The 13,642-nt window shown below is 39.6% G+C and overlaps 1 protein-coding gene across 1 annotated transcript in view; it reads right to left on the bottom strand.

Moving 5' to 3' along the window:
- Positions 1-13,642, bottom strand: part of LOC122558116 (astacin-like metalloendopeptidase) — a 200,940-nt gene that overhangs the window by 143,489 nt on the left and 43,809 nt on the right. The window contains exon 4 of the mRNA XM_043706434.1: positions 10,887-10,955. Within this exon, the coding sequence (XP_043562369.1) occupies positions 10,887-10,955 (69 nt within the window). The remainder of the gene's footprint in view (positions 1-10,886; positions 10,956-13,642) is intronic.

Here is a 13,642-nt window from a genome sequence, read left to right as displayed (position 1 = left end):
AAGTGGGGTATCATAGCAAGGCCACCCATTGGCATAGCCTCCGATTTTGAGAAATTAATTTTATAGCCTGAGAATGCACTAAATGTATTAATAACTTGGATTAAGTGAGGCATGGACATCAGAGGATTACTGAGGAATAGGAGAACATCATCTGAATAGAGGGCAATTTTATCTTTACCTGTACCAATCCTCAGGGCCGTTATATTAGGATCAGCCCGTATAGCTTCTGCTAGTGGCTCAATTATTTGCGTAAATAGCAATGGCGAGAGAGGACATCCCTGACGGCAGCCCCTATCCACACTGAAGCTATCCGAGCCTAATCCATTGGCAATCACAACTGCTTTGGGATCACTATACATTGTTGAGACCCATTTGGTAAACACCTTTCCAACGCCAAACCTTTCCAATGTGTAGAACAAATATGACCATTCAACCCTATCGAATGCCTTTTCCGCGTCTAATGAAACTACTACTCCTGGTATCTTTCCCTGATGGCAGGCTTGAATCACATCCAAAACTCTAACATTATTGGACATATTATTGGCCCTTAATAAACCCTGTCTGATCCTCCTTTATGATATGTGGCAATACCCTTTCTAGTCTCAATGCTAACGTTTTAGAGAGAATTTTAAAATCTACATTTAGCAAGGATATTGGTCTGTATGACGCGCAATCTTCTGGGTCCTTTCCTTTTAAGGATAAGAGAGATATTTGCATTTTTCAGCGAAGGCGGGAGACAGCCCTGACTGTATGAGTAGTTATACATGTCCATAAGTGGACCAGCCAATATTCCTGTAAATTCTTTACAGAATTCAGCTTGAAAGCCATCTGGGCCAGGCACGTTACCGCTCTGAAGTTGCCTGATTGCGTCAAGTATTTCTTGGACTGTTAGGGGAGCATTCAAGACCGATACCTGTTCCGGAGTTAGGTCCGGAAAGGTCAGGTTTTTAAAAAATGATTGCATCCTCCTAGTCCTGTCTTCACAATCCTGTGATTTATATAAATCAGAATAAAATTTTCTAATGATTGCGTTAATCTTTTTATAATCATGAGTCAGAATACCCGTACTTTCCTTGATAGACGTGATAGCATTTCTTGCAAAGAAAAAGAAGGCCCCTCAAACTAAGTATCCACCCAGATTATCACCAAATTCATATAACCTTTGTTTTGCAAATAATATTTCCCTCTTCGCTGTTTGGGTAAACGTGGTATTTAGAGCTGTCCTAAGGGCGGTAATCCTTTGTAATTTGATAATAGAAGGTCTGTCAGCGTATGCTGTTTCAGCCGCTTTTAAATGAGCTTCGAGCAGACACTATTGTTCTCCTTTTAATTTTTTCTGGGTTGCTGAGTATGAGATGATCAAACCTCGCGCGAAAGCTTTGATGGTCTCCCACATCACTGATGGGTTGCTAGCCGTATCTAAATTAATTTCTAAAAAAGGTTTAAATTCTTGAGAGAAGTACCTTACAAATTTACTATCTCTCATCAGGAAGGGGTCCTTACACCAATGCCGGGGGGATGTCTCATTGTTCCTCACCTTGATTTCCATTTAACCAGCGACGTGATGGGAAATTGCTATACTGCCTATTTTACAGGATGATATGGAATTTTTAAAAATCGAGGGGGGCAAACAACATATCGATTCTGGTGTGACATTTATGTGGATTGGAGTAAAAGGAAAAATCTCTGCCCTGTGGATGAAAACATCTCCATACATCTACTAGTCCTAATTCTTTGTTCAGATCCACCAATTGTCTAGATCTGGGAGATACTCCTGCAGTACTCTTGGGAATCCTATCTATTTCCGGATCCATAATACAATTATAGGGGAAGACTTTAATTGTATGACGAGCACTGAGAGCCATCAATTTTGAGAAGGCTTATGTTATAAATTTAAAAGGATGTGCTGGGGGGGCAATACAAATTTAAAATCCCATATTCCTCTCCATTGATAAGGGCTTTAATCAGAATATATCGTCCAGATTCGTCTTTTATCTGATTTAGGATTTTGAAAGGGAAATCCTTCCAAATAAGAATAACTTCCCTGCTTTTTAAGCTAAAAGAAGCAAAAATGGCCTGATCAAATCCACCCTGTCGTAATTTCAAGTGTTCTTTATCCAATAAGTGTGTCTCCTGTAGGAGAGCTATATCAACCCTTTCTTTCTTGAGGTTTGATAATATTTTCTTCCTTTTGACTGGTGAATTACTCCCCTTGACATTCCAGGTGCACCACTTAGCCGACTGATCAACCATAATTGTCCGGGCAAATCCAAGACCCCTCGGGAGGGGAAACCCTATTCAGAACATCCCGAGCATAGAGCATTTAAAGTTCACAAAAATAAAGGGTCTCTAATACACTCACAACAGTATAATAAAAAACTAATTCTAAGTTAAAAAAAAACACTTATTTAAATGGAGATTTTTCCCCCTTGTTCCCAGGGGGTATCACTTCCTTTCCAAAGGTCCATCTTATCCTCTCCCAACCAATGTCCCACCCTTGACCCAGGCGCTCAATAGGATGAAGAAAATTCAAATATACTACAGAGCTAGAGTTAACAGTGAGTACCCTACCCCCCCACCCACACCTGGATATATTTGGTAATGTTAATACCATGTATAAACATATATAACTATAAATTTACAACCTCAACAAGTAATAATTAAATATAATAATACAAAATAACAAGAGAAAACAACCCCGCTCCTAGAGATAGAGGTAAAATAGGATAAGGTAACCACCTCCCCCCACCAACATTAACTAGACCCCCCCGGCCTATATATATAGAATAATTTTAAAAAAACGGGGGGGGGGAGAAAATCATTCAGTAGAGAACAAATAAATAAATCCCTCTCCCCACCCCCCAAGATAATATTAAACAGTAAGGTAAAAAGAAAAGGGATTAATATATTAAAAAAAAAGGGAGGGGAGGATGTAAACCGGAGTGGTGGGAAAGCAAACCAACATCAATTATCTCTTACAATTTATCTAAGAGAGTCCAAAAATTCCTTGGCCTTTTCCGGCGATCCAAAGTTATACATGGATCCTTCATGGTTAAAGTGCAGTGTTGGTGGGTAGCACAAGGAGTACTGAATATTTAAGTCCCTTAAACACTTCTTCGCCTCATCGAACGGCTTCCTCTTTCGGACCAGAGCTGGGGAAAAGTCCTGGAATAACATGATCTTGGATCCTTTATAGATCATGGCTTGGGGATCTTTTCCAAGATTTCTGGAGGCTTCTAAAAGTATGTGCCTCTCCTTGTAGCTCTGCAGCCGGAACAGGACCGGGCGGGGGCACTGGTTCGAGCCAGGCCCGCGTATTGCAACCCGATAGGCCCATTCCACCCTTACCTGGCCTGATCCAGCCTCCAGATTTAAAAGCTGTGGAAGCCACTGCTCGAGGAACGCTGTAAGCTGGCCTTCCTCTTCCTGTTCGGGCAGGCCCAGCAAACAAATATTTTTTTGACGACCTCGATTCTCGATTTCCTTAATGTCTCGGTCATGCTTTTGCAGCGCGGCTGAGAGTGAGTCCCATCGGCTTCGGGATTCTTCAATAAAAGTGTCGATCTTCGCATCCAGTTTGGAGATGATTTCCACAAGGCTCGCCACCGCAGATAAGTCCCCCGGGGCAGCTGCGGACGCCTCTGCTGCAGCTGGAGAGGGTGGGGGAGGGGTTCCTACTTGCTGAGAGCTGCGGGCTCCTTTCCCTTTAGTCATGTTTACTGGAGATTAAATTGTTTAAATTCAATACTAAACAACTAATTATATTAAGTAAAAACTATTTTAAATGATTTGGTGAGTGTGGTGGGGGTGGGTGACCCACTTTGCCCAAATCTTGGGAGGAGCACTGTAGACTCAGACTTGCTGGGTCGCCGCCATCTTGGATCCCCCCCAAATGTCTTTTAAATGTTGTAACTGTACCTGCATCCACCAATTCCTCTGGCAGTTCATTCCAAACACAAACCACCCTCTGTATAAAAACACTGCCCCTTGTGTCCTTTTCAAATCTTTCTCCTCTCACCTTAAAAATATGCCCCCTTGTTTTGAACTCCCCCACCCTAGGGAAAATACGCTTGCTATTCAACTTATTCTATGTCCCTTATAATTTTATAAATCTCAACCTCCTATGCTCCTGTGAAAAAAGACCCAGCATAACTTTATAACTCAAACCCTCCATTTCCAGAAGCATTCTGGAAATTCTTTTCTGAACCCTAACTAATTTAATAATATATTTCCTATAGTATGGTGATAAGATCTGTATACAGTATTCCAGAAGAATTCCCATCAACATCCTGCACAACCTCAACATGATATCCCAACTCCTATTCTCAACTGCCTGAGCAATTAGCATGCTAAACGCCTTCTCAATCACACTGTCTGTACGCGACGCTGATTTCAAAGAATTACAGACATGAGCCCCTAGGTTACTCTGTTCTACAACTTCACCCAAGGCCCTACCATTAAATGTATATTTACTGCCCTTGTTTGTTTCTTACCTCGCAGTTAAATAAATTTAACTCCATCTGCCACTTTACAATCCACTGAGCCAACTGATTAAGATTTCTTTGTAATCCCAGATAACCTCCTTCACCGTTCACTACACCACCAGTTTTGATGTCATCTACAAATTTACCATGTCTACTAAATTCTCATGTAAACAATTTCTCTCAATGACAAACAGAACTGAATCCAGTACTGATCCCTGTGGAAAACTGCTGGTCACAGGCCGCCATTTCAAAAACAACCCTCTGTCTCCCATACTGTCAAGTCAATTTTGCTGGCAAGCTCTCCCTGAATCCCATGTGATCTAACTTTACTCATTAGTCTATGTGGAACCTTGTGAAAGGTTTTACTAAAGTCCATGTAAACAACGTCTACCACTTTTGCCCTCATCAAACATTTTGGTTACCTCCCCAAAAATCTCAAACAAGTTTGAGACACCCAATTTGCCTCGTACAAAGCCATACCAACAAGCCTTAATCAGTCCTTACCTCTCCAAATGTATGTAAATCCTATCTTTCAGAATCACCAACAACTAACCCACCATAGATATCAGACTCACAGGTCTCTAGTTCCCAGGCTTCCTTAAAAAAAAGTCATAACATTTGCCACTTTCCTGTCCTCTGGCACCTTGCCCTTGATAATAGATGATACAAATATACTTTAAATTAAGAACACAGTCACAAAACATAATAGTGTTTTGTCACCATGCAAAAAGTGCCAAATATGTGCTTGTGATAATGATTTTCAATTATATCTGCATTCAAAGCATTTACAGCTTACAGAATTTATGAATATTGGATCTTATCATATTGAGTACTAAATGTGGGTTGGGTCCGATGCGTGAAACAAGGAATAAATATGCTTAGAAGCACTGAGCAAGGTAGGATACTTCAGGAGTACTTTGTATCAGTGTTTACGAAGAAGCAAGATGCTGACAACTATTGGCTGAAGAATACATTATAGATGAACACATATAGTGAAAATTAATGGCCAGACTGTACTGAAAATGATGGCTATGTTTAGAGTACGTAAACTGCTGCAACAATTGGTTGCATCACAGATTATGAAGGGAGGTGCAGGTGAAGATAGTGGAATGGCTTATCATAATCTAGCAGGAAGCAGAACAAAATTGTACAGTATTAAATATGACATTGGTGCTCAAGAAAGGTATGCATTTCTGGTAACTTAAAGCCAATAAATTAAACAAGTTACAGGCACTTGAAGAGGTTTTGGTTAGTTACGCTGAGATAACACAAATTTGTATAAGGTTGATTACATTTGACTAGTTTGAATGAATTCTTTTCAATGACGTCACAGATGAGTTTAATGAAGGGAAACAAATGAGCTTTGTCCAACTTGATTTTAGGAAAACATTTGACGAAAAGCTACTTAAAGACTAATTGAGGCTCATGGAATAGGCGGAGCAGTGTCAGCTTGGATAAAAAAAAGTTGGCTTAAGGGAAAAAAAACAAAGTCACAGGCAAGATTTTACATATTAGCAGGGTTTGCTAAAAAAGCTGCACTGCAGTCATTTACTATTTAAAAGAGCATTAATTAGCTCAGGGAGAGATTTCTGCTCTCGTCTGGGGAGAAGACCACCTGTGCAAAATCTGCCAGTTTGTCAAAGTGGCCACTAATTCAGTAATTGGTCACTTAAAAATTTCAAATAGTCCAAGTATGATTGATTGTATTACTTCGTGCCTCTCACACCGTAAGTAAAAGTGCAATTGAATCTGGGATCTAGGTGAGTGGGTCGATGCATATACACAATTTTATGACTCCTCTACCCCATGCAGTCCCACATACCTGCTAACCAATCCCTAACATCTACCTGCTTGCATCCGCTTTCCCACTATCCAAGAACATATACAATTTTATGTATGGTAAATGGTTGTTTTCCAGACTGCAGGATTGTTGACATTGATCTTCAAAAGGTCAGTGCTAGGACCAATACGTATTTTTAATATAATAAATAACTTGGATATTGGAATGCATGATGTTCCAATATTTGCAAATGGCACCAAACCTAGAGGTGTGAAAAAGGCAAGGACAATATAAGTCCATTTAGGTTATCAGAATGCGCAGACAATAGGGAATTTAATAGAGAAAGTGTGTGGTGACGTAGCTTTGCAGAAGAGGTAGGAAGGGACAACACAAACATAATGGCATAGTTTTCAAATGTGCCCTAATGTGACACAGGGCTCTGGAGATTCCTGTATACAGACTTTTGAAGGTGGCAGGACATCAGAATGACCACCTGACAAAACAATGGGATTTTGGGTTTAATAGAAGAATTGATGACAAATGCAATAGTCATGCTGAAGACTTATAAATCTTTAGTTAAATTCCACTTAGAGTACTGTGTCCAGCTCTGCTTAACACATTTTAGAAAGGATGTCAAGGTCCTTGAGAGAGTTTGTTGATGCAAGTTACTCATATGGTTCAAATAACCAGGGAATTTAGCTACTAGTTTACATCAATAAGCTTCGCATGAGCAGTTGCAAATGATCGCATGTAGAGTGAGGCACAGCCCAACTGTGCGTGCATTCTAGGAATTCGAAACAGTGTGGAATTCAGTGAAGAGGAATGTTTTTTGGTTCATAGCTTGTCAGGCTTTTAACATGATAAATTGAGGCCCAGGATTGGAAAGCAACACAAAACAGTGACATCACAGGAAAATAATCATTTATTGGTAATAGTTGTTAATTTGAATATCTATTATGAAGTTGCTTTCAAATTATAGCTAAGTAGGATTTTTTTTCAAAACGGAGTGACATCAGAGAAAAAAAACAATGAGCTGACTGGTTAGTAAGAAACTATTTTTAAGGATTAAAATAAATTTTATTTAGAGTTAAAGTGTAAAAATCACTTTGGATAAACTAAAAATTAATTTTAAAAAATGCACTACAGATACATAACAGTCAGAATAAGAGAAGGGGATTAAGGTTAAAAATAAATTAATTTCTTTTATATAGTGAAGTTAGCTCATAAGACTAAGTAAGTTTAAGGTTAGATCATGTCAGGCTGAGTGGAATATATGACTTGTCATTTGTGGGAAGTCATGGACCCTACCAGCATCCATGATTATGATGTGTGCAGGAAGTACTCCCCAGTTGCAGAAATGTAAGCACGGGATTTCAGAGCTCAAGCAATGGCTGGAGATACTGTGCCATATCCTTACATAGATAGCATGTTTGGAGTTACACTAAGCTCAAGGTACTGAAGGAAAGAAGGGAATGAGTGACCACCAGACAGCTAAAGAAGGACAATCAGGTAGTACAGGAGTCCCCTGGGCTCCTGCGCACAAATTGGTTTCATTTTGTAAGCTAATAAGGGTACTGGTTCAAGGGGGTGAAGGTAGAACCAAGCTTCTGGCACCATAAGCGGCTTGACTGCATAAGAGGACATGAAGAAAAAGCAAGAGTAATCAGAACATGTGATTCATTAATTAGAACAGATAGGCATTTCTATGGACGCAGACATGACTTCAGGTTATTGTGTTGCCTCCCTGGTACCAGGGTCTAGGGTGTCAATGAGTGGCTGCAGGGCATTCTCAAGGCAAAAGCTGATAAGAAAGAAGTTGTGGTAAACAGTTGTATAGACGATGTAGCTAGAACAAGGGATGAAGGTCTTGTATCAAGAGTTCAGGAAGTGAGACATTAGATTAAATACACAACCTCAAAGGTCGTAATCTCAGGATTCTAGTGCTATGCGCCAGTGATTATAAAATAGGAATGCAGATGAATATGTGGCGCAGCAGTTGGTGCAGGATAGAGGGCTGGAGGTTCCCGGGTCACTGGAACCATTTCTGGGGAAGGTGAGATCTCTACAAGCAGGAAGGCATCAACATCCTTGCTGGAGTGTTTATTTGTGCAGTTGGGAGAAGTTCAGTAAAGTGGGGAACACAGCGTATTAATCCACTTGAGTCACAGCTTTCCTAGAAAAGAAACAAAGCCATGTTGTGTCTCAAGTGAGTAAGGTAAGGATGGAGGACCTCCACGTTAATGCCAGGAGTATTATTAGTAAAACAGATGAGTTAAGGGTGTGGTCAACTCGTGGAATTGCAACATTACCATTCAACTTTCCAGGGTAGAGGTGCTTCAACCCAGACAGGGAAGGGTATAAAAGAGGTTGTTGCATTATTAAGTGAGGAGTCAGTTACTGCAGTAAGGAGGGACGATGTCTTGAAAGGTCTGCCAAATGAGAGATTTTAAAAAAAAAAGAGATGAGGGGCAATTTTTTTACATAGAGGGTGATTCATATGTGGAATGAACTTCCTGAGGGAGTGGTGGATGTGGGCATAGTTACAACTTTTAAAAGACACTTAGATAAGTACATGAATAGGAAAGGTTTGGAGGGAGGGCCAGGAGCAGGCAGGTGGGACAAGTTTAGCTTGGGATTACGTTTGGCATAAACTGGTTGGACTAAAGAGTCTGTTTCCATGCTGTATGATTCGATAACTTTGTGGGTAGAGTTTAAGAATTTAAAAGGTGGGAGTTAGGAGTATATACTAGCCCCCAAAACAGTCAGCAGGCAATTGAGAAGATGTATGGCCAATTCACTGAGGCACATAAAAGTAATAATTAGGTAATTATTATTAATTGGAATAATCACAATATACCGGATTTAGAAGGGGCAAATTTCTTGACAAGTATTCAGATGAGCTTATTATATCAATATGTAAATACTCCTAGAAAGTACTGGACCCAATCCTGGGAAAGGAATCAGACAGGTGTTTGAAGTGACAGTAAGGGAGCATTTTAGTGAGAGTGATCACAATCTCATACTTTTTAAGTTTGTTACAGAAAAGAATAAAGACAGCCTGCAAAAAAAAACCTTTTTTGATTGGGGGAAGGCAGAATTTATTAAAGGAAGGAAGGATCTAGACAAAGTAGACTAGGAACAGCTACTGAAGGGTAAATCTCCAGCAGATCAGTGGCACAAGTTCAAAAACTCCAATCAATTAGGGTGGTGGAAGCGATGATTAATGATTTCAAAGATAAATGTGAGAATAAGAGTATGGGGAATAGAACTGGACTGACTAGATTTCGCTACAGAGTGCCAACATGGACTCAATAGCCCAAATAGCCTCCTTCTGTAAATTAATGATACTATTGCTCCAGGTAAGGGCAAACTGAATTCTATCTTATGTGAATCCCTTATCAGCACAGAATTCCCAAAAAATCTTCACTTTTTTTCTGCAGCACCAATCTACTGTGTATATGTATTTTTATGAATGTTTTATTAGTTTAGCAAATGTAAAAAAAAGTTTTGAATTCCTAAGATTTGCCATAAATACATCCTTCTCCTTTAAATGCTCATTGCATTGCTTTACAGAAATGTTCTGCACCCGATTTAGAAAATGGCTTCTGAATGGGAAATTAATGAGATTATACCTTTTTATTTGCAAAATAAAATTGAATATGCATCACTTTGGTATGCATAAAAAGCTCCACTGTCATCCATTACCACCATCGAAAATCAAATTCAAATTCAAAGGGAGAACTGAATTATGACCAAGAAATGAGGAGTATAAGGGACTAGAAGAAAACTATTTCTCAAATAATTCATTGAAAACAAACTAGACACCAAAGCAGAACTTGCACAGATGGACTAGATTCCAAACCTTTTTCTTTTGTATATTTAAAGTTTCATTGACAGTAAAGTGGTACACTATAGCCAGGATATTGTCAAGCTAACTGGGGCCAAAATGTGAGAACTGGCATTAACCTTTCCTCAGTTCAGAGGAGATCAGGTCTTTCCAATGGTCAAGACCCCTGATGATGGTGGAAAATGCAACTGCGGTCATCAACTTGCCTACCATTGCTCTAATCACCAGGAGAAACAATAGCTTTTGCCAACATTGCATTAACCACAGGCTCTGGATCACGTGTGAGCCCAACTAAAGGTGACTGAGCGTGTAAAGTGAGTCATGGAGTGGATCCGAAGTTGTCATCTCTCTCCACAAATATCCAACTGGGCATAGAGTGCCTTACTACAAAGAACCTCCTGAGAAGCCACTGGCAAAACAGTAGGACACCTTGGACAATTACCGAAAGTCATGTGTTGCCAATTTAATATCTGAGCCACTCCTAAACTATAGTGTATTCAGGGATAAAGATTCTGCGTTAGCAATTTCCCACCTTCCAAATTACTTCATGGTGATTTTGTCAGGACGTTGACTTGGTCTTTCATATGATTACAGAGGTCTGGCCACCATATTTCCCATTGTTTCAAGCTGCATTAAATCTAGATCCATGTTTAAAGCATCTAGTTTCACCAGTGCAGTAATTTTTTTTTCGGTCCTCATATTTTTAACCCTGAAAACACCTAAGTAAATTTAGGAATAATATTTATGCAACATTATAAACTTGAAATGTTCTTACTGAGATCTTTGTTAATTTCCATGATTAGGTTAACTACATCACTCTGGTCCACTGTTACTCCAAAAGCATCTGCAAAACAAAGGCAATTTGAAATTTTTTAGAAATTCCCCTCAATTTAAAACATTTCGACTTTCTTTCAATCCTTCCAATCATTTAAATCCCTTATGGCCGCCCAGATGTTGATTAGAGAAAATACATTTAGATAACTTGCTAAAGTATGTCTATAATTGTCTTGCCCCACACAAACTCACTCCACTCTCACCCCCCCCACCCACCCCCACCCAACAACCACTCCACTTCAATCACAGGAAGGAGTGGATCAAAATGCAGAGGTGATGTTTCTTTGAATTTTATTTCCTTTCTGGAGCAGGAAGCCTTTCTTTCATCAAAGGCTCTCTAACAATATTACAAACTTACAATTTTCAGTATTTTTCCAAAACTGAAGACATTTAGTGGCTAAGTGGAATATTGATCTGACATGAATGTTGGAATTAAATGACATTAAAATTATTTTATCATTTGATATAATATATGTTAAATATGACCATGCATATTGAAACATTCTCTTGAGGATGATTCAAATTCACCTATAGAAAAGTGGCATGAAAGTGAACTTCAATAGAATCATAATAATTTGTCTAATGGCAGTTGAAAAAAAAAATCTAATAGGAAAACAATGGGTGGATTTTATGCAGGTTCAAACTATAGTGGAGAAGATATGGGAGAAGTACATCATCTCTCTAAGAGGCACCCAATGCTTCTTAAGTTCAATTATGTAGCATTGAGATTCTCTACAGAATAAAGCCCCCAGAAAGGCTCAATCCCATTCCCAAAAGCTGCCAGGAGTGGTGGCTGCTGGTGACATGGCATTGAGGCTTTCAACAGGATTCTTTGTTGAATGCCAAATTACATCTGTTAAAAATCACCCAACACCAGGTTATAGTCGAACAGGTTTACTTGGAAGTACTATCTTTCGAAGCACTGCTCCTTTGTCAGATAGCTAGTGGGACAGGATCACAGGACACAGAATTTATAGTAAAAGATCAAAGTGATATACAACGGATGCAATGTATTCAACAAATCTAGACTGCTGTTCAGTCTGTAATCACTTAGAACGGGATGCAGGTTTGGATTGATTAGTATGTAAATCCCAGAATTTCTTTCAAGTCACTGTCCCGAGATAACTGAAGATTTTATTTAAAACAAAAGAGACATCTCAGCTCAGACAATGCATTAAAGAGGTGAGGTTAGATCTTTTACTATAAATTCTGCGTCTTATGATCCTGCCCCACTAGCTACCTAACGAAGGAGCAGTGCTCCGAAAGCTTGCACTTTCAAATAAACCTGTTGGACTATTACCTAGTGTTGTGTAATTTTTAACTCTGTCCACCCCAATCCAACACTGGCAACTACAGGTCAAAATTACAGCTATTGATGGGACAGCAGCTGCACTGAGTGTATTGTTGATAAGAGGTGGGTCATTTGCAAGTACAAGGTGGAGTCACACTCAGTGGACACTTCCCTTTCTGATCCTGGTTCTGAAATCTGATTGTGTGCATTCACGTGAGAGAACCCTTTAGGGTGCAACTAGTAATAGAGACATCGAGCACAGAAAGATGTCCTTCAGCCCTTTGTATCCATGCCAATCATCAAGCACCTAGCTAGTCTCAGTCTATCTCACAGGATTTGGATTGTAGTCTTGTATCCTGTGACATTTCAAGTGTTCATCTAAATAGTTCTTCATATAATAGTTGCTACCACCCTCTGGGTGAAAACTTTCCCCTTAAATATCTTCTAAACCTCAAGCCCCTTACTTTAAATCTATGTCCCCTGTAAATGACCCTTGAGTAAAAGGAAAAATTTATTCATATTGACCCTACCTAGCTATTCAATTTTGTAGGACTCTGAGGTCCTCCACCTCAGTTCTCTGCTTTCAGGATAATAATACCAGTTTATTTAATTTCTCATCATAGTTCAAACACTCCAGCTTGAACAACATGCTTATGAATCACCTCTACACTTTCTCCAGTACAAACACATCCTTCCTGTATTGTAGTGGCCAGAACTGCATAGTACTCCAGCTGTGGCCTAATGAACAATCTAAAATTGCAAGCATAACATCCCAGCTCCTGTATTCTATGCCTCAATTAATAAAGATAAGTATCCCATATGCCTTCATAACCACACTATCCACCTGTTCTGTTGCCTTCAAGGATCAAAATAGATGCACACCAAAGTCTCACTCATATTCTGTAATAGCAGGGTACCACCATTCATCATGTACTTTATTAGTCCTCCACAATTACATCCCTTCATATGTTTCAGGATTAAGCCCCATTTCCCCATCTGACCAGTCTATCTTTATTTTGCTGCAGTCTAAAACATTTCTCCTCACTATCACACAATCAATTTTAGTACTATAGAACATAGAAAAATACAGCGCCCTTTGGCCCTCGATGTTGCGCCGATCCAAGCCCACCTAACCTACACTAGCCCACTATCCTCCATATGCCTATCCAATGCGCGTTTAAATGCCCATAAAGAGGGAGAGTCCACCACTGCTACTGGCAGTGCATTCCATGAACTCACGACTCACTGAGTAAAGAATCTACCCCGAACATCTGTCCTATACCTACCACCCCTTAATTTAAAGCTATGCCCCCTCGTAATAGCTGACTCCATACGTGGAAAAAGGTTCTCATGGTCAACCCTATCTAAACCCCTAATCATCTTGTACACCTCTACCAAGTCACCCC

The sequence above is a fragment of the Chiloscyllium plagiosum genome, chromosome 16, assembly GCF_004010195.1.
Source record: "Chiloscyllium plagiosum isolate BGI_BamShark_2017 chromosome 16, ASM401019v2, whole genome shotgun sequence".
NCBI classification, from domain to species: Eukaryota; Metazoa; Chordata; class Chondrichthyes; order Orectolobiformes; family Hemiscylliidae; genus Chiloscyllium; species Chiloscyllium plagiosum.
The sequence above is the reverse complement of the archived record's forward strand: the minus strand, read 5'-3'. Positions and strand labels throughout refer to the sequence as shown.